Source organism: Mastigoproctus giganteus, chromosome 1 (assembly GCF_048544385.1).
Source record: "Mastigoproctus giganteus isolate SK-2022 chromosome 1, ASM4854438v1, whole genome shotgun sequence".
Classification (NCBI taxonomy): Eukaryota; Metazoa; Arthropoda; class Arachnida; order Uropygi; family Thelyphonidae; genus Mastigoproctus; species Mastigoproctus giganteus.
This window is the reverse complement of record NC_143575.1, coordinates 246,159,900-246,184,170: the sequence shown is the minus strand read 5'-3', so window position 1 is coordinate 246,184,170 and position 24,271 is coordinate 246,159,900. Positions and strand designations below refer to the sequence as shown.

Sequence of the window (24,271 nt, the reverse complement as noted above, 5' to 3'; positions counted from 1 at the left end):
TATAATAAGAAACCGTACAGTGAAATAGAGTGGGCCAGTAAATCAGAGAGTCTTATAATGGGAGATTTTAATTTCCCAGATATTGACTGGAATTTGGGGGCTGGTCATTCACACACTAGCAAGGCTTTTGTGGATTTATTGGATGATTGTTTTCTACATCAGCATGTTCGGGAGGCAACTAGACACAGTAATACTCTTGATTTTATTATTAGTCGTGATTCTTCATGCATTAAGAATCTTCAGGTAAACGAACCACTAGATTAGGCAGGCGAAGGCAGATTACGAGAAATCTTTGGCAAGGGATGCAAAGAGTTCTTTACTTATGTAAACTCTAGAAGGAAGGGGATGAATCAGATTGGTGCACTTGATATCGATTGGTCAACTGTTGATGATCCTGCTCAGGTAGCTAACAAACTAAATGAATATTTTTCATCGACATTCACACATGAGGAGTTATTTAGCGAGGGGAAAGCCAGAGGTGTATTCAACTCTAGCAGTAAGCTAGACAATCTTGTAATAACTGAGAGTAAAGTGGAGGCGAATTTGTTGAAGATAAACACAAGAAAGGCAACCGGGGTAGATGGGATCTATCCAGTTATATTAAAGGAGGCAGCACAGGAAGTAAGCAAACTCTTAGCCATAATTATGAGAGCTTCCTTGGACTCAGGGGACCCATGGACTGGAGATGTGCAAATGTAACCCCAATTCACAAGGGAGGAACAAAGGCTGACACAAGTAATTATAGACCCGTGAGTTTAACTTCTGTTCCCGGAAAATTAATGGAGGCACTGGTTAAAGAAGCACTGCAGGATCATCTAGACAAGACTTCAGTTATAGCTCGGACACAGCATGGTTTTGTTAAGGGGAAGTCTTGCCTGACCAATTTGATTGGATACTATGATGCAGTCACAAAGGAACTGGATGCAGGGAATAACTTTGATATTATATACTTGGATCTTAGAAAGGCTTTTGATACTGTTGCACATGGAAGACTGCTGCACAAATTGGAGCAGTGTGACATTGGAGGCAAATTGCTGCTGTGGATAAAGGGGTGGCTGAGGGGGAGAAGACAGAGAGTGGTAAACAATGGACACTGCTCGTCGTGGACTAATGTTATTAGTGGAGTCCCTCAGGGCTCAGTGTTGGGTCCATTATTGTTTTCTCTATTCATAAATGATATTGATGATGGTATATCAAGCTTAATGTCGAAGTTTGCAGACGATACAAAGGTAGGCACGGTTGTCAAGGACACTACTGACACTATGTTGCTGCAACAGGATCTGGAAAGGTTGAGCAGATGGGCTGAGAGGTGGCAAATGGAGTTTAACATTGACAAATGTAAAGTACTACACTTGGGAAACAGCAACCCCAGAGCAACGTATCAACTCTGTAGTACTACACTGACAGTAGTAGAGAATGAAAGGGACTTGGGGGTTGTTGTGCAGGCAGATATGAAGTTCTCTGAGCAGTGCAGACGGGCTGCAAGAGTAGCTCATGATGTATTGTCAATGATATATAGGAGTTTTTCTAGCAGGGATAAGGAGGTGATTATTCCCTTGTATAAGGCAATGGTCAGGCCACACCTAGTGTACTGTATACAGGTCTGGAGGCCTCATTTCAAGAAGGATGTAGAGCTGCTGGAACGAGTACAGAGAAGGGCAACAAGATTAGTGAATGGAACAAAAGGGTGCTCTTAAGAAGAAAGGTTTAAGTTTTGCAAATTACAAATTTGCAAATTGTTGTTGTTTGGTTTTTAGGAGCATTAGCAACTAAGGCCATATTGCTCTGGGGATATGCGGTGGTCATTCCCTGACCTCTCCGCATTCTGTATTTGGTGGTCACGGGCTCGAACCCCGGTCTAATCAAGAAGCGTGTGCTACGCACTGCTGCTCCTGCCCACCTGGCTACGGAGGCGGCGCAAATTACAGTGTCTGGAGACTAGGCACCAGCGAGGTGATCTGATAGAGGTGTATAAAGCCTTGAATGGTTTGAGCATGCTCAATGCTGATGGGATTCTTCCTCTTGCTCAGAAAAATCACCTGAGAGGGCATAAATTCAAATTGAGGAAAGACAGATGTAGGATAGACGTGCGGAAATTTTTACGTCACCATCATATACAATGTGTGCAACTTCCGGGGATGAAATTACAATCTATTATTTCTAAGGTGAAAACACCAGTTCCTCCTTTGCTACGGAGTGGTTCCATATACCGTATTATGTGTCCAGATTGTGGCGAATGTTATGTAGGTGAGTCTGGTTGAAGATTGAAAGATCGGATTTCTGAGCATGAGGCGGCTCTGCAAACTGCTAATTTTGAACGCTCTGCAGTCATCAAACATTATTGGGTTGAGCAGCACAATCTTTATCCCCAATGGGATATTGAAATCATTGACTGTTCACGTGATTGCCACCAGTGCTCATGGTTTGAAGCACTTCACATAACCACCAATAATAGTACTATGAATCGGACGAAAGGAGTACACTTACACCCTATTATAGAATTTGTATTGTATTGCAGTGCGATGAGCACTGGCGATCATCACGTATACCTAATTCTGCTTTACTGACACCAGACTCATGATACAAGATCAAGTGCTATTGTAACTTGTGCTATTTTAACCATCAGTGTATACTGAAGTACACCATTCACAGACTAGTTGATGAAGAGGCACTTCGCTTCGAAAGCTTTTATCAATGTATTTTAACGATTTTATTATATAATTTTTATTTCACTTTTCAATTCTTTAGAACTCATAATTATATGAAATATGTTAACTATGTACATTTTAAACTTAATTTGCATAAAGAAGTATGCAAATGAAGCAATAACACCTATCCAACAGTGCACAAGACACTGTAATCCGTGTTCCATCTCTCTCTGTGCAATCAGGACTCATCTGCCTTCCTAAATTCCGTATATGAACCGAATTTTTCATATTTTGATTAGCGTGGGTTTATGTATACACATAAAAAACCTTTCATATATTAAAAGAAAAGTCAATATCAAATCAGAAATTTCAATTATAACTGCTTAAACATTATGTCAAGTCTCGTCAAATATGGTAAAGAGTTTTGGCTTACATTTGGCAACAAGCGACAATTTATTGCAATCTATTAGAATTATGTTTATAATAATTGAAATAACAATGAAAATATGCTATGGATAGGGTCTCTTTTAAATCACCTTGTATATAAGAACATACAACTCTTATCTTATTGTATTTTAACACTTTTATCTTATTTTATTTCTGTTTAATTCTATGTATATATATTATTTTTATTTTAATAAATTTATTTTAATAGTTAATTGGTCGTCGCAAGAAACTTTAATGAGACAACAGAACCATCTGGTTTTGACAGAGGGGGCCAATAGCTTTGACAAGACACCAGAATGCTTGGCTACCATTAGGGCAAGAAGCAAGTTTTCTACTCTTAGCCTGTTCAAAATCTAGTTTGGACTGATTAATAACTGCTTTACAATTGTTGCAAGCTTTCGTGTTGACAGAAAATGAAACTGAAGAATTATCGTAATTGGAAACAAGCCAATTACAATATGCAACGTTCTTTTCTTAACAGCCTTAGCACATTTATTGGACAACCAAGGTTTAGATAAAGAAAGAGATTTTAAAGTGGAGTGTGGAATAAAGGATTCCATTCCTACAAGAATAACTTCACTGACATGATCTGAGCCAATGTTGACATCAGAACTTTTAAAACAGTAATCCAACCAAGGAAAAGAAGAAAAGAAATCTCGCAGGTCATCCCATTTTGTATTCTTGTAATGCCAAACAACACGAGGTTGAGAATAGTCATGAGAGAAAGGCTCTCTTGGAGAAGAGACAATCACCAAGTTGTGATCTGAGGTGCTTAAAGAACCACTCACTTTGACCGTATACTTAGAAGGGTTGTTTGTGAGAAAAAGATCAAGTATGTTTTTAGCATTAGCATTGGTAGAGGCATTTGATGCAAGAAAGCAAGCTTATGCAGCATCAGCCAAAAAAAAAAAAATAAATAAATAAATAAAAAATAACCACTTCCACTTCACCCCTCTGTTCGTTCGAAATACCTGTCCAGCTGTGCCTTAAACTTATTTAGGCTATCAACTTCCACGCCAAGGGATGCAAGTCTATTCCATCAACCAACTACCCGCTAGCTAAAGGCAAATTTCCTCACGTCTATCCTATATCTGTCTTTTCTCAATTTGCATTTATGCCCTCTCAGGTGATTATTCTGAGCAAGAGGAAGAATCCCATCAGCATTGAGCATGCTCAAACCATTCAAGGCTTTATACACCTCTATCAGATCACCTCGTTGGTGCCTAGTCCACAGACACTGTAATTTGCAAAACTTAAGCCTTTCTTCGTAAGAGCACCCCTTTGTTCCATTCACCAATCTTGTTGCCCTTCTCTGTACTCATTCTAGCATCTCTACATCCTTCTTGAAATGAGGCCTCCAGACCTGTATACCGTACTCTAGGTGTGACCTGACCATTGCCTTATACAAGGGAATAATCACCTCCTTATCCCTGCTAGAAAAATTCCTATATATATTATCGACAATACACCATCATCTACTCTTGCAGCCCGTCTGCACTGCTCAGAAAACTTCATATTTGCCTGCACAACCGCCCCCAGGTCCCTTTCATTCTCTACCACTGTCAGTGTAGTACCACAGAGTTGCTACGTTGCTCTGGGATTGCTGTTTCCCATATGTAATATACATTTGTCAATGTTAAACTTCATTTGCCACCTCTCAGCCCATCTGCTCAACCTTTCCAGATCCTGTTGCAGCAACATAGTGTCAGTATTGTCCTTGACAACCCTTCCGACCTTCATATCATCTGCAAACTTGGACATTAAGCTTGGTATACCATCATCAATATCATTTATAAATACAGAAAACAATAATGGACCCAAAACTGAACCCTGAGGGACTCCACTAATAACACTTAATCACGATGAGCAGTGTCCATTGATTACCACTCTCTGTCTTCTCCCCCTCAAACACCCCTTTATCCATAGCAGCAATTTGCCTCCAATGCCACACAGTGCCAATTTGTGCAGCAGTCTTCCATGTGCAACAGTATCAAAAGCCTTTTTAAGATCTAAGTATATAATATCAAAGTTATTCCCTGCATCCAGTTCTTTTGTGACTGCATCATAGTATCCAATCAAATTGGTCAGGCAAGACTTCCCCTTAACAAAACCATGCTGTCTGAGCTATAACTGAAGTCTTGTCTAGATGATCCTGCAGTGCTTCTTTAACCAGTGCCTCCATTAATTTTCCAGGAACAGAAGTTAAACTAACAGGTCTATAATTACTTGTGTTGCCCTTTGATCGTCCTTTGTGAATTGGGGTCACATTTGCACATCTCCAGTCCATGGGTACTTCCCCTGAGTCCAAGGATGCTCTCGTAATTATGGCCAAGGGTTTGCTTACTTCCTTTGCTGCCTCCTTTAATATAACTGGATAGATCCCATCCACCCCAGGTGCCTTTCTTGTATTTATCCTCAAAAATTTCTCCTCCACTTTACTCTCAGTTATTACAAAATTCTCTAACTTATTGCCAGAGTTGAATACACCTCTGGCATTCCCCTCGCTAAATAACTCCTCATGTGTGAATGTTGATGCAAAATATTCATTTAGTTTGTTAGCTACCTGAGCAGGATCATCAACAGTTGACCCATCGATATCAAGTGGACCAATCTGATTCATCCCCTTCCTTCTAGAGTTTACATAAGTAAAGAACTCTTTGCTGTTTTTCTTTGCATCCCTTGCCAAGGATTTCTCGTAATCTGCCTTCGCCTGCCTAATCTCCTTTGTAACTTGGTTACAGATCAACTTGTATCTATCATAGGCTTCTGTGTCACGTGTTAATTTCTATGTATCCGATGCATTTTTCTTCTCTGCCATATGTCTCATTAGTTCATCTGACATCCACTTAGGCCTAAACCTTGAACAATATTTCTTAGTTGTTATGTAAAGCCCAGTAGCTTCCAAGATAAGTTCTTTGAATGCTTCCCATTTTGAATTTTGCTGTTGGTAACATCATCAGTTGGTCCCACTGTATAGAATTTAAATACTGTCTCAGTCCATTGTAGTCGCCTTTACGAAAGCAATAACCCTTCCCTTTACCCCTAATGGTAGTTACCTCTTTGAGTAAATCCCACTTCAGCACACTGTGATCACTGCCACCTAGTGGTTCATTTACCTGCAGATTCTTAATGCATGAAGAATCACGACTGATAATAAAATCAAGCGTATTACTCCCTCTAGTTGCCTCTCGAACATGCTGGTGTAGAAAACAATCATCCAATAAATCCACAAAAGCCTTGCTAGTGTGTGAGTGACCAACCCACAAATTCCAGACAATATCTGGGAAATTGAAATCCCCCATTATAAGACACTCTGATTTACTGGCCCACTCTATTTCCCTGTACAGTTTCTTATTATACTCATCAGAGTCATTAGTCCTATAGCACACTCCTACTCTCAATTTTGATCTCCTAATGCTTATGTCTCACCAAACTGACTCGACACTGCACTGTCCATCAATGTCGACTGGCTTCACTTCCTTGGATTTTATGTATTTCTTAACTGATAGCATAACCACTCCTCCCTTCCTATCCTGTCTATCCTTTCTGTAGACATTGTATGCCCCAAATTCCTGTTCTGCATTCCTTATATTTGTGTGACACCACGTCTCTGAAATCCCCACAATATCTGCCTTTGATGTTTTGAGCAATACCTCAAATTCATCAAATTTATTTACTAAACTCCTAGCATTGGTGTACATGCAGATATACATGCACCTGTTCTTTTCCTTTGCTATCCTTACACAACCTATGTGTTTATTTGTACCCCAATGATTCTCAGCAATCTCTGAAATATCCTTCATCTTATTTTCCAGGCTGCGGCTCATTCCAATAGAAGCAGTGCAAGAATCACTTTCACCTCTGGCAGTGGCTACTGTTAATGTATTAGTCCTTGTATCCCCCAAATCTAGCAGTTTTCCGACCCACCTAACACTTCCTCGATAGCATCAGCAAACATTCTTGCACCTTTTCTGTTTAAGTGTATCCCGTCCCTGTAGAAGCATTCTTTCCTGTTAACAAGTAGAGACCAGGTTGAAAAAAATTCTACCCCTTGAGCCTTGCACAATCTTTCCAGGGCCGAATTGATCGACAAGGCTCTCATCATATACTCCCTCCTATTGTGTCTGGGTAGAATTGCAGACACTTTCAAATTCAACCCTAATTCATGACTTTTTTTCAACAGTGAACTGTACTTATTAAGTAATTCCACCGGTCTCCTACTCTTAATGTCATTAGTGCCAATGTTGGCTGGTTAGGATTGTCCGCTATTCTTGTAGGTAAATGAACAATCAGTGCAAGGTCATTAGTAAGTGCCAAACTTCAGCATCTCTACCAGCTGGGTCGGTGTGACTAGAAAACGGAAGCCAACTGGAGTTGTGAATATTAAAATCACCAAGGAAATTTACCTCACTGTTAGGAAAGTTGAACTGGAGAAAGTCAAGTTGCAAAGAGAGGAAGTCAAAGAGCTCCAACTGATTAATGGAGTTGGGAGAATGGTAGAGACAACAGATGAATTTGACTCAATGAGGTAGAGAGATTTTGAGCCAGAGGAGATTCCAAATTACCATGTCTGACAGGGAATATCGGAATGGGCACATGCACAAGTACCACCTTTGAGTCGAAAGGAATCATACAGCAAATAATTTGGGCAACTGAGATGAATAGTAATTGAATTAACCAATAACTGAGATTCTGTCAAGAAAAGTAAATGGGGTTTGGCAGACTGCAAGTGGAAATGGACATCATTGAGATTATAATTGAGATCACGTATATTTGTGAAATGAACTAGGAAGTGTTTGGGAGTTTTAGATGTTTTCGCAGATAAGCTTACTCTGTTACATTTAGAATTCATGATGTATTCAATAATAAGATAATAAGAAAAAGTGGGGGTGGGGACATGCTGTATGAACTAATGAAATTTTTGGATATGGCATACACATAGTAAGAATATACCCAGATTCCTTGACATAATGTGGCCTCAACAATGTCCCCCACGTGCACACTACTTGAACTCCATCCATTCACTATCTGGCAGAGTAGAGGTAGCAAGATTATACACTAGTTGATCCAGAAACCTCCTAATGAGTTACCAATAGGTTTGGTCCGGTGTACTAACTAGCGGCTGACCTGTGAACACTGTTTTATGTACCCGTGAAATGTAAGGAAGATTGGATCTCACCATGATGTTCATCATAACCTCAAAAGTCATCAATCATACTGCATGATGGAAGAGATGGGGAAGGGTTGACTGGAACTTAGCTCTGGAGACTATACATGGGTTCCACCATTTCAAGCCTACAATAGCAAAGTGATGGTATTGCACCGGTTGATGAGATTCATCTGCTACCTAATATTGCCTGGTAACACAGAGGGGGCCATTCCTCCATGTGGTGTGGGCATCACACCTCGACCCCTGCTTATGTTGGTTTTCACCAGGGTGGTCACTCACAGTGTGCTTGTGCATTGAGATTATACCCAGGATTTCTAACAGTCTCACCATTGTGAATGTGAAAGCAGAGAATTTGGCTGTCACAGACCATCCGGACTTCACCGAAATTGAGTCCACATGACTTGAATGTCACCCGAATATCAGTTCCATCAGTGTTTTAGACTCCAGGTAGCAAGTACAGCTTGTCTGGCCTACCTGAGAGAATGTCTGTGACTACCTCAAGGGCCAAATTTACAATTTGATTTACCAATTAAAGTACACAACAATATTACAATTTTCAGAGACATGTACAATTATGAAAAATTCTTGACAAAATTCATGTTAGAGGCAGAAACAAAGACATTCTTATAAACATAATTATATAAATTTGAAAGGCATATATTGAAAAATGTTGCTTGTAAATTTTAAAATTAAATACAATTCAGAATTCTTATTTTAAATTCATTTTTTTAAATTAAATAAATGAATTTAAATTTTTTGTACATAAATTTTTAATTTATGTGAAGTTTGTGTCTTTGTGTCACATGCCAAGCTTTCAAAATCGGGGAAATACTGTGATAACGCCAACTGTAAAGAATCTTCTCTCCGTAAGAGTAGAGCGATTCTTTGTCTTTATGTGTTTCAAATTAAAAAAGCCCAATTCACATTGATATATGGAACCAAAACACGAATTTATAAATGTTCACTGCATTTTTTACATTTGGGTACTTTTCTCGGCAATCATTTTTCCAAAAGTCTTTTTCTGATGGTATAGTTTTTAGGATGATATCGTTTCACCATGTAATAATTTTTTTCAAGTAATATTTTCTCTGTGTGAAAAATCTCAGCGATTTTTTTCTGCAATTTATTTCATATCTAAATCGACATTAAAAGGATTAGAAATATATTGAACAATGTTTTCAATTGTTTTAAAATCGTCGAATCTGGTTTCAAAATCATCCACAACTTTCTCAATTTCAGAAACATATTTCTCACTATTAAATCCAAAAACAGGATATTTTTGCAAATGATCGAATTTTTTTTCTTTGAGATCTTTAGCCATTGCCAAAAATTGATATCTATATGTAGAAAAGCTACTAATCATGTCGCCCACATTTTTTTCCTTGTAATTCCAAATTCAGATCACTTAATTTACCCGCAGGGGTTCACATCTGGTGAGTATGGGCTTGGCACACCCAGGGTCCTGAGCTGGATATCATCATTCTTCTCTTTCTTGGTGATTCCTTTCTACTTCTCTCTCTCAGAGTAATTCAAAATTTTTTTTTTTTTTTTTTTTTTCCTTTTTGGCTGGTGCAGCGTAATCCTCAGGCTTCCTTGCACCATATGGCTAATATTAATAATAATAATAATAATTTAGTAAAATCTGCCAACAAAAGCCAGATCACACAACCACTCCATATCTTGTAGCTGCTGATAATCATCTCCCCTTTGATCAACAAATTTTTAATTTCATTCAGCAAATTTCAAAATCTCTGTAAAAACTTATTCTGACTCAACCACCTCATATCTGTGTGTAATGTCAGATCTGTTTCATTTTCATCGAGTTGCATTTTGAAAATTCTCTTTTAGTTAGGTTGTCTTCTGTTGGAATTCACGATTTTGAAAGCTATGTCCATAACACTTTTAGTATTTAATCATTTGCTAGTTAACACTTGTTGGTGGATGATATAATGGTAACTCAAAAAATCGGAATTCATCATCCTTTTGGGTCAATTTTGGCTGCACGTCGACAAGAGTAGTCACATGGTTTAACGGATTTGTAATAAGTGTATGCAGTGGGGTGCATAATAATAACATTTAGATTTTGACTAATCTACTTTTTAATATATATTTAAAATTCATCATGATTAACTGGTGGATCACAATAGACTTGTTGGTCACCCCTGCTATATGGGAATCTTTCTAGTGTTACCTTCATAATAATCTCTTACCAATTAAAGTTGATAAAACTTTAAATTATTTTAGGTTTTTATTTTTTAGGTTATTAGGTTATAAATAAATATGATAAATGGCACCTTTAATGAATACTCTCGTATAACATTAAAGGAGGCAGCAAAGGAAGTAAGCAAACCCTTAGCCATAATTATGAGAGCTTCCTTGGACTCAGGGGAGGTACCCATAGACTGGAAATGTGCAAATGTGACCCCAATTCACAAAGGAGGATCAAAGGCTGACACAAGTAATTATAGACCTGTGAGCTTAACTTCTGTTCCAGGAAAATTAATGGAGGCACTGGTTAAAGAAGCACTGCAGGATCATTTAGACAAGACTTCAGTTATAGCTCAGACACAGCATGGTTTTGTTAAGGGGAAGTCTTGCCTGACCAACTTGATTGGATACTATGATGCAGTCACAAAAGAACTGGATGCAGGGAATAACTTTGATATTATATACTTGGATCTCAGAAAGGCTTTTGATACTGTTGCACATGGAAGACTGCTACACAAATTGGAGCAGTGTGACATTGGAGGCAAATTGCTGCTATGGATAAAGGGGTGGTTGAGGGGGAGAAGACAGAGAGTGGTAATCAATGGACACTGCTCATCGTGGACTGATGTTATTAGTGGAGTCCCTCAGGGCTCAGTGTTGGGTCCATTATTGTTTTCTGTATTTATAAATGATATTGATGATGGTATATCGGGCTTAATATCCAAGTTTGCAGACGATACAAAGGTTGGCAGGGTTGTCAAAGACACTACTGACACTATGCTGCTGCAACAGGATCTGGAAAGGTTGAGCAGATGGGCTGAGAGGTGGCAAATGAAGTTTAACATTGACAAATGTAAAGTACTACACATGGGAAACAGCAACCCCAGAGCAACGTATCAACTCTGTGGTACTACACTGACAGTGGTAGAGAATGAAAGGGACTTGGGGGTGGTTGTGCAGGCAGATATGAAGTTCTCTGAGCAGTGCAGACGGGCTGCAAGAGTAGCTCATGGAGTATTGTCAATGATATACAGGAATTTTTCCACCAGGGATAAGGAGGTGATTATTCCATTGTATAAGGCGATGGTCAGGCCACACCTAGAGTACTGTATACAGGTCTGGAGGCCTCATTTCAAGAAGGATGTAGAGCTGCTGGAATGAGTACAGAGAAGGGCAACAAGATTAGTGAATGGAACAAAGGGGTGCTCTTACGAAGAAAGGCTTAAGTTTTGCAAATTACAGTGTCTGGAGACTAGGCACCAGCGAGGTGATCTGATAGAGGTGTATAAAGCCTTGAATGGTTTAAGCATGCTCAATGCTGATGGGATTCTCCCTCTAGCTCAGAAAAATCACCTGAGAGGGCATAAATTCAAATTGAGGAAAGACAGATGTAGGATAGACGTGAGGAAATTTGCCTTTAGCCAGCGGGTGGTTGGTTGGTGGAACAGACTTCCATCCCTTGTGGTGGAGGTTGATAGCCTAAATAAGTTTAAGGCTCAGCTGGACAGGTATTTTGAATGAACAGAGGGGTGAAGTGGAAGTGGGTTTTTTTTTTTTTTTTTTGGCTGATGCTGCATAAGCTTGCTTTCTTGCATCAAATGCCCCTACTAATGCTAATGCTAACAAGGATATAAACATCATTTGATGCAAGGAAGTTGGAGTGATTCATTTTTATAAAAGATATTTCATTTAGTTATATATTATAGGGGTTATAACTAAATGAAATATCTTTTATAAAAATGAATCACTCCAACATATAGCATACAGATATGTTTTTATAGTTGTTTCATTAATTATATCTGTTTTTCACTTTCTTTAATATGTTTATTCATTTACACTTCTCCACTAATGCAGCAGTCTTCCTCTTTCTCGAGGTTCTTATGGGTAGTCACCCCTGCAAAACATTCTAGTTAGTATTAGTTGGGGCATATGAAAATGAAAAAACTTCCCATTTCACCCATCAATTCACTCCAATGTTTGTCTAGTTCAGCCTTAAATTTATTTAAGTTATCAACTTCCACAACGACAGATGGAAGTCTCTTCCAGCAATCAACTACCCGCTGGCTAAAGGCAAACTTCCGCATCTATTCTACAACTGTCTTTATTCATATTGAATCTATGCCCTCTCAGGTTCTTAATCTGAGCAAGCTAAAGTATACTGTTAGCATTGAGCCTGCTCAAACCATTCATGGCCTTGTACACCTCAATCAGATCACCTTACAGGTGCCTTGTTTCCAGATGCTGTAACTTACGGAATTTAAGCCTCTCCTCTTAAGAGAACCCCATTGTGGCCTTGCAATTGTCTTATACAAAGGTTTAATCACCTCCATGTCTCTGCTAGCAAAATTCCTATATATTATTGACAAAACTCCATGACCTGCTCTGGCAGCCTGTCTGAAGATTGTAAGGAATGTAAGGAAGAGTGGATATCTATCAAATTTCCATGATAACTCAGAGAACTTTATATCCGACTGCACAATTATCCTCAGGGCTTTTTCATTCTCCACCTCTCTGAGTTGGTATGTTTCTCTTGGGTTACTGCTATCCGTATGCAGTACTTTGCATTTGTCAATATTAAACTTCAGTTGCCACTTCTCAACCCATCTACCTAACTTTTCTAGATCCTGTTGGAGTAGCATATGGTCTTTACCATCATTAACAACCCTGCCATGTATCATCTGCAAACTTGGAGATTAAGCCTCATATACCTTGATCTATAGCATTAATCAATACACAAAACAACAATGAGCCTAGCAGGGAACCCTGGGAGAATTCCACTAATAACATTAGTCCACATAGAGCAGTTTCCATTTATTACCACTCTGTCATCTCCCACTCAACTATCCCTTTATGATTGCAGCAACTTGCCCTTAATACCATACTACTCCAGTTGGTACAGCAGTCTTCCATGTGCAACAGTATCAAAAGCTTTCCTGAAATCCAAGTGTATGATATCAAAATTATTTTTTGCATCCAGTTCCTTTGTGACCACATCTTCGTATCCAATCAAATTGGTCAGACAAAAATCTCTTAAATCTAAGAATGCTAAAGGCTAAAGGTTTGCTTAATCCCTCGCTACCTCCTTCAATATAACTGGATATATTCCATCTACCCCAGGTGCCTTTTTTTTTGTTTAACTTCAACAATTTCTCCTCCAATTTGCTCTCCATTATTACAAAATCATTTAGCTCCCTCTTAGAGTTTAGTAAACCTCTGTCCTACTCTTCCTTACAGAATTCCTCATGTGTGAATGTAGATGCGAAATACTCATTCAGTTTGTCAGCTATCTGAGCAGGATCATCGACAGTCGAATCACCAACATGAAGTGGACAAATCTGATTCATCTCCTTCCTTCTAGAATTTACATAAGTAAAGAAGTCTTTGTTGTTTTCCTTTTCAACTCTTGCCAATGATTTCTCTTAGTCGACCTTTGCTTGCCTAACCTCCTTTGTGACTTGATTGCAGACTTGCTTATATCTACCATAGGCTTCTTTGTAACCTTTTTATATGCATCCTGCACATTTTTCTTCACTGCCATGAGTCTCATTAGTTCATCTGACAGCCATTTAGGCCTAAACCTTTAACAGTATTTCTTAGTTGGTATGAAAAGCCTAGTAGATTCCAAGATTAATTCCTTGAAGGCTTCCCCTTTAGAATTCACCTTTTTTAACATTGTCAGTTGATCTCTCTGTATAGAATTTAAAAACTTTGTGAGACCACTGTAGTCACCTTTACGAAAACAAAACCCTTCCCTTTTCCCTTGATGGTAGCTACATCTTTAAGTAAATCCCACATCAGTAGACTATGATCGCTGTCACTTAGTCATTCCTTTATTTGCAAGTTCCTAATGCATGATTCATCACTGCTGATAATCAGATCGAGTATTATCCCATCTGGTTGTCCCTCAAACTTGCTGCTGTAGAAAAAAAGCCTCCAATAAATCCACAAAAGTTTTGCTAGCATGTGAGTGACCAACCTACAAGTTCCAGTCAATATCTGGAAAGTTAAAATCCCCAATTACAAGATATTCTGATTTACTGGCCCACTCTGTTTCTCTACACAACTGTTCTTTGTACTCATCAGAGTCATTAGGCATATAACACACTCCTACTATCATTTTTCCTTTTCCAGTATTTATGTCACACCAAACTGACTCAACTTTGCACTTTCAACCCATGTCAACTGGATGCACTTCCTTAGATTTTATGCATTTCTTATCTAACAGCATAACCCCTCCTCCCTTTGTACCCTGTCTACCCTTTCTGTGCACATTTACTCCCCAAATTCCAATTCTGCACTGCTTATATCTGTCCATCATGTCTCTTATATCTAAACAATATCTGCCTCTGACACCTTGATCAGCACTTCAAATTCATAGGCCGCCTCCGTAGCCAGGTGGGAAGGAGCAGCAGTGCATAGCACCCGCTTCTTGATTAGACCGGGGTTCGAGCCCGTCACCACCAAATATGGAGGATGCAGAAAGGTCAGGGAATGACCACCGCATATCTCCTGAGCAATATGGCCTTAGTTGCTAATGCTCCTAAAAAACCAAATAACAACAACAACTTCAAATTCATCAAATTTATTTACTATACTTCTAACATTGGTGTACATGCAATTATACATGCACCTGTTCTTAGTCTTGTTACTCTAAACTCAACCCATGTATTTACTTGTTCCATGATGACTCCCAGCAGCTCTTGAAATCCCCATCTACTTGCTGTCTAGGCTGCTGCTGCTGCTCATTACAATAGATGCAGTGCAAGAATCGCTTTCATGTCTCTGTATCCAGGTGGGCAGGAGAAGCAGTGTAGCACATGCTTCTTGATTAGACCACGGTTCGAGCCCATGACCACCAAATACGGAGAATGCAGAAAGGTCAGGGAGTGACCGCCGCATATCCCAAGAGCAATATGGCCTTAGTTGCTAATGCTCCAAATAATAACAACAACATAGCTTTCGTGTCTGCTTGCAGCTACTGTTAATGTTTTAATCTGTGAATCCCCCCCCCCCAAGCCAGCAGTTTTCCAGTCCATCTAAGACTGCCTCGATAGCATCAGCAGATATTCTTGTACCCTTTCTATTGAAGTGTATCCTATCCCTGTAGAAGCAGTCTCTCCTGTTAGCAAGCGCAGACCAGAACGAAAAGAAATTCTTCCTTGTGAGCTTTGCACAATCTCTCAGGGCCAAATTGATTGACAAGATGCTCATCGTGTACTCCCTCCTATCATGTCTGGGCAGAATTGCAGACACTTTCAAATTCAACCCTATCTTGCAACTTTTTTTCAACATTGACCTGTACTTGTTAATTAAATCTGCAGATCTCTTACTCTTAAGGTAATTAGTGCTGACGTTTACAACAATATCCTTTTGTGCCCTGAAAAAAGATGATATCTGCTCTGCAACGTCATCAACTTTTGCTCTTGGCAGACATACCCTGGTCCTGTTCCACCTATCCTTTTTGCATGATATTTTTTCCATCTCCCTGACAATAGTCACCAATGATAACTAGTTCCTGTAGGACCAGCGCATCCTGCCTTAGAGATTTCCACTGTGTTGCGTGATGCACAGGAGTGTGCTCTGGCATTGAGTTGGGCAGCTGAGAGCTTGATGGGCTCCTCTTATTAATTTCCTTGAGGGCATCTACAATACACCTCAAATTCTCATAGACACCCATCAGAATGCTAAGGTGGTGCCTAATTTCCTCACAATCTATGCATGTAGCACACGCAAAGACATCCTCCTTGGCTAGATCACGTACTGTTTTAGAAAGTTCAGTAAACATTTCAGATTTTGCACATTTTTTTAGACTGTGATGCATTGGAGAATTGCTCCCTTTAGACATAGCACTCTGGCTAATCTGTGAGCATTGCTTTGCTGCTCTAATCTGGGTCATGAGGTCATGATTCCGTTTAAGTACAATCTAATTAACAATGGAATTTAATAAGATTAATAAATAAATTTTACTGATTAATTGATAATACTATACTATACTAAACTAACAGATTTCTAATACAGTGTTATGTGTTTTGCTATCTAGTTTTACATTAAACCTTATGCTATTTAGTTCGGGATATATGTTGTATCATATAACAATGGTGGCAAGTTACAAATGTAAAATCTGTGGACACTAAGTATTACTTTGAAAATTGCTGTCTAAATTCAAAATAAACCAAGAAGCTTGACTAGAACTATAAGCTACTTGTAGAAAATAATTTAATATAACAATTAATTCAATAAAATGACTAAATATATTTAAAAACTTAGCATTCACCATAGCTGCAAAATCTTGTCCAACATGTGAATACCCTTAACTGTTTGCATCCTATATTAAGTAATAACCTACAAAATCTCTGTCTAAGTTCAAAATAAACTAAGCATCATAAGTAAATCTCTGTCTAAGTTCAAAATAAACTAAGCATCATAACTAGGAATATAACGCTACTTTTTAGTAAAAAAATTAATATGCCAATTTGTCAATAAAATGGCAAAAATTTAAGAAAAACTTCTCTATTAGCCAGAGCCATAAAAACTTTGTCCGCATGAAGCTACTCTCATTCCCCTCAACAGAATACAGAATATATTCTGTTAAGGGGAATGGGTTAACAGAATGTTACTCATTCAGTTAACATTCATTCAGGTAACAGATTGTTACTGCAAGAACACACTGTTAGCTAGTGTTCAAGAAAGAACTGGTTAATATTTTGTTCTCTTTTAAAATTGACACTTAACTCATATCCATTGAGCTAGATGTGCTAATTGTTTGAAGCTTTTTCTTATGCCATTTCATCTTTCCAATAGGAAATTTCTAGTAGCTAGTTGTTAATTTTATAGCATCTGTATAAGCATGGAAATGTGTCAAACAGCCCTTGTTGACTTTTCTTTGTAAACGTTTAACACCTGAATTGAACACTTCCTATCTGGCATTTGCCATAACTTAAAAATGGCTAGTCTGTACTTGATCTATAGCATTAACAAATTAACTCTAGGACTTGTACTAATTCTGAATAGGGTAGAATAGTAATTACATGTTTATGAAGAGAATAGACCTTCCTATTGTTGTTTATCTTCTATAGTTGCAATGCAAACAGTTAAATAGTGTGTGAGTATTTGTAAAATCATTCTTTGTTTAGCCTTCCTATCCACGCTACCACATTAGAAGTTGTCATTAATGTAAAGTTGAAGAGAAATGTGGTGGATGAAAGTAAGAAGTAACTATACAACAAATTTTCTTAATTCCCTGTTTTTTATTGATTACCTTTCTAGTTGTTGTAGTTATTACAGTGTACAGTAAAAAGTTATTACAGTGATAAAGAAAAGGGAAGTTTCAATAAATAAAATTAAATATATATTTTTTAAAATCTGTAGTGAAAGTATTTTCTAGCTTTTTTCGGTATAAATATTTGCAGTTTTTCAATGCACAGATAAGTTTTCAAAGAAATATAATCTTGACATATGATGTGATTCTCTTTGATTGAAACTCCTGGATCCATTTTTTTTTTTTTTTTTTAAATCTGAATTCTAGTTTTTAAAGTATCAGTATATTGAGTCAGTTAACATGGTATAACTTTGGAAAATCCCATTTTATTAAATTTAGTATAATCCTTTAGGTTCTTTGACTATTCTTGTTGAACCATGCTGAATAGTAGTGGTATTGTTTCTGATAAGACAGTGAAAATATTTTGAATGGAAATAGCATTTTCATCCTTTATTTATATTCTAGAATACAAAAAAGACTCCGTCTCACTTGGTATTTCCTTTTTTAATAAATCACACCAAAATTCCATTACTTTCAAATAAATTCCAGAAGGTGTCTCAAATATACTACTTTGCTTAGCTTCACTTATCTTTAATTTTGTGAAAAATTTGCCTTCCACACACTTATATAAATATATCTTGTATACCTAAATAAATTGCAGGAGACTAGACATCTGTGAGGTGAGCTGATTGAGGTGTACAAAGTCTTCAATGGTTTGAGCAGGCTCAATGCTGATGGGATACTTCTGCTTGCTCAGTTTAAGAACCTGTGGGGTTGTAGATTCAAATTGAAGAAAAACAGTTGTAGAATAGATGTGCAGAAGTTTGCCTTTAGTGAGTGGGTAGGTGATTGGTGGAACAGACTTCCATCTGTTGTTGTGGAAGTTGACAGCTTAAATAAATTCAAGGAAAACTAGACAAACCTTTGGAATGAATGGATGGGTGAAATGGGAAGGATTTTTTTTTTTTTTTTTATGAAAACCCCAAACACAAGAGGTATTAGAACCTATAGTACTTAGTACCATGCTTGGGTTGGAGATTGAGAAGATGAAAGAAGATATTTGTTGACAATAGACTTGAACTTCTGTAGACTGTAATTATCAGTAAATATGTATCAAGGTTGCTCCCAAAAATGACGGTTGAATGAATAAACGAGGAGGATGTGAGGACGAGGTTCTGTGAGTTTGAAGTTGGACAGTAAATGGATGTTGGCGGCACGTGTTCAGCCTGTTTTGAAAGAGAGAGCGGGAATTATAGAAGCGAATTCAGAGGAACAGTGCCCATGGAAGTATCTGTAGAAAGGGCATACAGCAGAAACAGTACCTGTATGAGACAGCGAGTGGAGAGCTGACTCTGTTAGAGATGTCATTAATTAACTGCCCTCTTCTGAATGGAATCTAGAAGCCTGAGAGAGATTTTGGGAGCACTGCCCCAGATGTTCCATGGTAGTGCTGATTTGAGATTTGTACAGAGTGAACAGCTGTTTGGAAGAAAAGTAATGCTGAGAGCAAAAGAGAAAACAAAGTTTTTTAGATGCAGAGGAAGCAATATTTGTAATGTGCTTGCACCAAGAGAGATTAGAAGTCAGGGTAATCCCCAAAAGAGATATACCATTTTGCCTAGAAATCAGAGTGTCACTAAAGATAAGCATAGGAGCAGAAGAATCCTTTTTGCAAGATATAAGACAAGACTGAGTTTTAGAAGGATTGAAATCAACTAAGTTGTCTTTGCCCCACTGGAGAATTACATGGAGATTGGCATTTAAGAAATTGGTAGCGGATATTCGAGAAGTTGAAGCTGATTGGGCAGGGCAAGGTTTCTCAAAATGGAAAGTGGAATGCAATGTGCTATCATCAGCAAAACTATGAACAGGATTTCCAGCCAATGGAAGAAGGTCATTAATCTACAAGAGGAAAAGAGTGGGGGAAAGAACTGAACCTTGGGGGAACACCAGCATTAGTGGGGAAGTTAGAAGACAGAGAACATCTAGCATCTCCCTCAGTGAGCAATCAGAGAAAAAACTGGATAACCAATTACAAAAAAACAGTTGGAAAACCATAAGATGGAAGCTTGTTTAGAAAACCTTTATGACAAACATGATTGAAAGCCTTTGAGATGTCAAGAGCAACTGCTTGTGATTCACCGAATCTTTCCATTGAATTTGTCCATAAATGGTAACATAAGCCAAAATATCACCAGTGGATCGACACTGATGGAATCCATACTGGCGATTGATCAGATGTAAAGTTTCTATGTACTATAAGAGTTGGCGGTTAATTGATTTCTTCCTTACTTTAGGAAGAGTAGAAGTAATTGCAATGGGACAATAATTGGATCGGAGGGAATTGTCACCATTTTTAGGAACTGGCTGGATATGTGCAAATTTCCAAGCAGAAGGAAAAACACCTTTGGAATAAGAAAGTGAAAACAGGCGGCAAAGAACAGGAGTAAGTTTAGGAGCACAGGTTTTTGGAACAAGTGGAGAAATACCATCAGGACCTGGAGCTTTCTTAGCATCAAGATTCGTCAGAATCCTTCTGACATCCTTTTGACGGAAAACCACAGGAGGCATTGAATGGAGTGTGTTGGGAATGGTGGGAGGTGTTTTACCAAGATCATTAATACAGGAGTTGGAAGAAAAATCGGATGCTATTAGGTCAGCTTTATCCTTGGCTGAAGTGACAACAGAACCATCTGGTTTTGACAGACGTGGGAGCAGAGATGGGCAAAAGTTGTGGCCAATAGCTTTTTTCAAGAATAATGACATTAGGACAAGAAGCAACTTTTCTACTCTTAGCCTGTTCAAAATCTAGTTTGGACTGATGAATAACTGCTTTAAAATTGTTGCGAGCTTTGGTGTAGGCAGAAAATGAAACTGAAGAATTGGAAACAAGCCAATTAGGATATGCAACATTTTTCTCTCGAACAGCCTTAGCACATTTATTGGAAAATCAAGATTGAGATAAAGGACAAGATTGTAAAGTGGAGTGTGGGATAAATGATTCCATTCCGAGAAGAATAATTTCACTGACACGATCTGAGCAAATGTTGACATCAGAAGTTTTGAAACAGTAATCTGACCAAGGAAAAGAAGAAAAGAAATCTCACAGGTAATCCCATTTTGCATTCTTGTAATGCCAAACAATATGAGGTTCAGAATAGCCATGAGATAAAGGCTCCATTGGAGAAAAGACAAGCTTGCTTTCTTACATCGTATACCACAACTAATACCAATGCGAATATCTAGTGAAACTGATTTTTTTTTTTTTTTATAGCATTAAAATTAACTATGGTTTCATATTTTTCTTAAAGCAATTCGTAGAAAGGATTCATCTTATTGGCAAAATCTGGTTTATAATCTAGTTTAATTTTTATATTTTAAATTACAGGATATGCTGGTACTTGCTGCTATGGCACCTCCTGGTGGTGGTAGAAATGTGATATCTATGCAGCTGAAAAACAGATTATTTCTTGTCAACCTGACATTTCCACAGGTAAAAAAATTCATCTCAAGAGAATTGTATTGTTTATTTTTTTCTACAATACATTTATTGCATATGTATATTTATTATGCTCATGTGCATACTTGTATTAGATGATTGTTAAGTGGCAATGATCACCATTTTATTGAACTGTAATTGAAAATTTGTCAATTGACACCAGCATACAACTCATAATATGATGCTAAAAATACTCAAATGAAAAAAATAACTATATTTGAATTTTGATCGTTTTTTCGTATACAGTCTTCAATTTATTCAGAATTTTGTATGAAATATATTCCTAAAAAAAGTACATTGCCCTAACTTGATTGGTGAGGGGAATGAAGGTATCCTCTTACCAAGAGAGGCTTAAATTCTGTAATTTGCAGAGGCCTGAGACTAGGGACCTGTGAGGTGATCTGATTGAGGTGTATAAGGCCTTGAATGTGTTGAGCACGCTGAATTCTGATGGGATTCTTCCACTTGTTCAGATTACGAACCTAAGGGGGCATAAATTCAAATTGTGGAAAGACAGATGTAAAATAGATGTGCGGAAATTTGCCTTTAGCGAGAGGGTGGTTAATTGCTGGAAGAAACTTCCATCTGTCATTGTGGAAGTTGATAGGTTAAATAAATTTAAGGAGGAACTGGACAAACATTTAGAGGGAATAGTTGTGTGAATTGTTTTTTTTTTTTTTTTTTTTTGGCTGATGCTGCATAAGCTCATACGCTTTCTTTCTTGCATCACTTCCCACTATTGCTACTATTACCTTTAATACTTAGAAATCCTACTGTTGATAGTTGGTGGAGCATCATTTTCAAGATCGTAACAAACAAGCTGCCGCGAGGAGAGGTACTCGATACTACACTAAAGATGGATGGCTCCTCTACTTACACCTGGAAGGATAGCATTAACAATATTCTAGACACCATTTATCCCATTGAAGCTGCAGCTATGACTCAATAACAACAAGAAATAGTAGATGAAAATCACAACTATCATCCTGCGTCTGTGGAATCCCCCTTCACTAACATTGAGATGGACTTGGCAATAAACAAAATGAAAGTAGGGAAAACACCTGGTGTGGATCTGCTGAAATTGGATGTGGTTAAAATATTTGCCGAATACTCTCCTGTTACTCTCCTAAGCCTTCTAAATAGGTGCCTGACAGAAGGCACTTTTCCAACATCCTGGAAAACGGCAACCCTGAAATTTATATTGAAAAATCCTGACAAGCCACCACAAATTCCAACCTCCTACCACCCGATTGCCTTGCTCTCTGTAATGGCCAAGTTACAAGAATGCCTGCTCCTATTTTGCTTAACCGCCAGATATGAAGGACAAAAACTTCCAAGTGACAAGCAATTTGGATTCAAAGCAGGTAGCAGCACAAAAGATGCCATTAACAAATTAATCACTCAAGCAACTCACACAGCCTTTAAGTACTCCCTTGCAATCATGGTAGACTTCGCTGGAGCCTTTGATCGACTATGGTGGCCCAGTGTTCTTTGGAGGCTTTGGCAATCAAATGTTTCCAACAACCTATACAACAGTTTAAGGTCATATTTAACTGGTAGAAAAGTCCAAGTTACCAACAGATTCCAGACAGTGACTAGGTACATCGATCAAGACTGTCTGCAGGACTCTGTACTTGACCCTTTCCTCTGGTCTATTGTCCTGGATGAGTTCCTGGGCATGGACCTGGGAGGTGTTGAGCCCTTGGCCTTCACAGATGATCTTGTCCTTTTGGTATGTGCTAACACCAGGACGAACCTGGAGAAAATGGCAAATGGAGCACTGGTAAAACTTCAGAACAGGGCAGCCCTGCACAACCTTACCATTTCAGGAGAGAAAACAGAATCCATACTCCTTAAAGGCAGGCTACAAATCACAAGACCACCTACAATAAAATTAAACTTTACGCCCATACGGCTGCACACTGAAGTCAAGCTCCTAGGTATCTTCTTAAACTTGGGGCTTAGCTTCCACCACCACCTAAAGTATCTAGCCAACAAAATTCAAAAGTACACTGTTATGATAAGGCGAGTCAGCAGGGCAGATTGGGCGCTGAAGCAGAAAGCTTTTACTCTCATATACCAAGCGGTATATGTGAAAATTGTGTGTTATGGTGCCTCCATCTGGTACCGAAAAGCCATCCTAGCAAGAAATAAATATAAGCTGGATTCAATCCAGAGGTATATGCCCCTTTCAATTTGCAGGGCGTGCCGCACCGTTCAGTTAATACCTGCAGAGCACCCCTGTTCTCTATAGATATTAACTGGATGTCAGCCACTATACTTAGAACTGGTTAAAATAGGTCTTTTTTCTCACTTAACTGCTACCTAACTGCTTAATTTTCCAACCTAACTGCTTAATTTTCAACTTGACACCACAAATGGCATCAGGCAGGAAAGACAATGGATAACCCAACATCTACAAGAGGTATGGCAACATGACTGGACACTACAACAAAAGGAGCCATCACAAAACGATTCCTTCCATCTATAAGTTCATCTCACCCAGAACCTCAGGCCTGGTTTTCGCCTGGCCTCCGTGTGACCTTTATCATCACTGGCCATGGATCCTTCCAACAAAAACTGACCGCTATGGGAATCGAGAATGATCCATGTTGCCACTGTGGCGAAGAGGAGTCCTGGGTGCACCTCTTGTATGAGTGCCCCAGCTACGACAACATTAGGCTTAAATTCCTCACCACAATACAGAGAAACCCTTGCAATCAAGAATTCACTCTGCTACTCGAGAAAGATACCGATAAGACATTAATCACCTACGCATAGAAAACATTACCATTAGCATTAGTAGAGGCATATGATGCAAGAAAGCAAGCTTATTCAGCATCAGCCAAAAAAAAAAAAAAAAAAAAAAAAAACACAACCACTACTCCCATTTCACCCCTCAATTCGTTCGAAATACCTGTCCAGCTGAGCCTTAAATTTGTTTAGGCTATCAACTACAACAAGTGATGGAAGTCTATTCTACAAACCAACTGCCCGCTGGCTAAAGGCAAATTTCCGCCCATCTATCCAACATCTGTCCT

General features: G+C 38.4%; 1 protein-coding gene across 1 annotated transcript in view; it reads left to right on the top strand.

Moving 5' to 3' along the window:
- Window positions 1–24,271, top strand: part of kl-2 (dynein heavy chain 2, axonemal kl-2) — a 1,174,416-nt gene that overhangs the window by 652,802 nt on the left and 497,343 nt on the right. Inside the window, exon 42 of the mRNA XM_090369487.1 lies at window positions 21,120–21,224. Coding sequence (XP_090225613.1) covers window positions 21,120–21,224 — 105 coding nt within the window. The remainder of the gene's footprint in view (window positions 1–21,119; window positions 21,225–24,271) is intronic.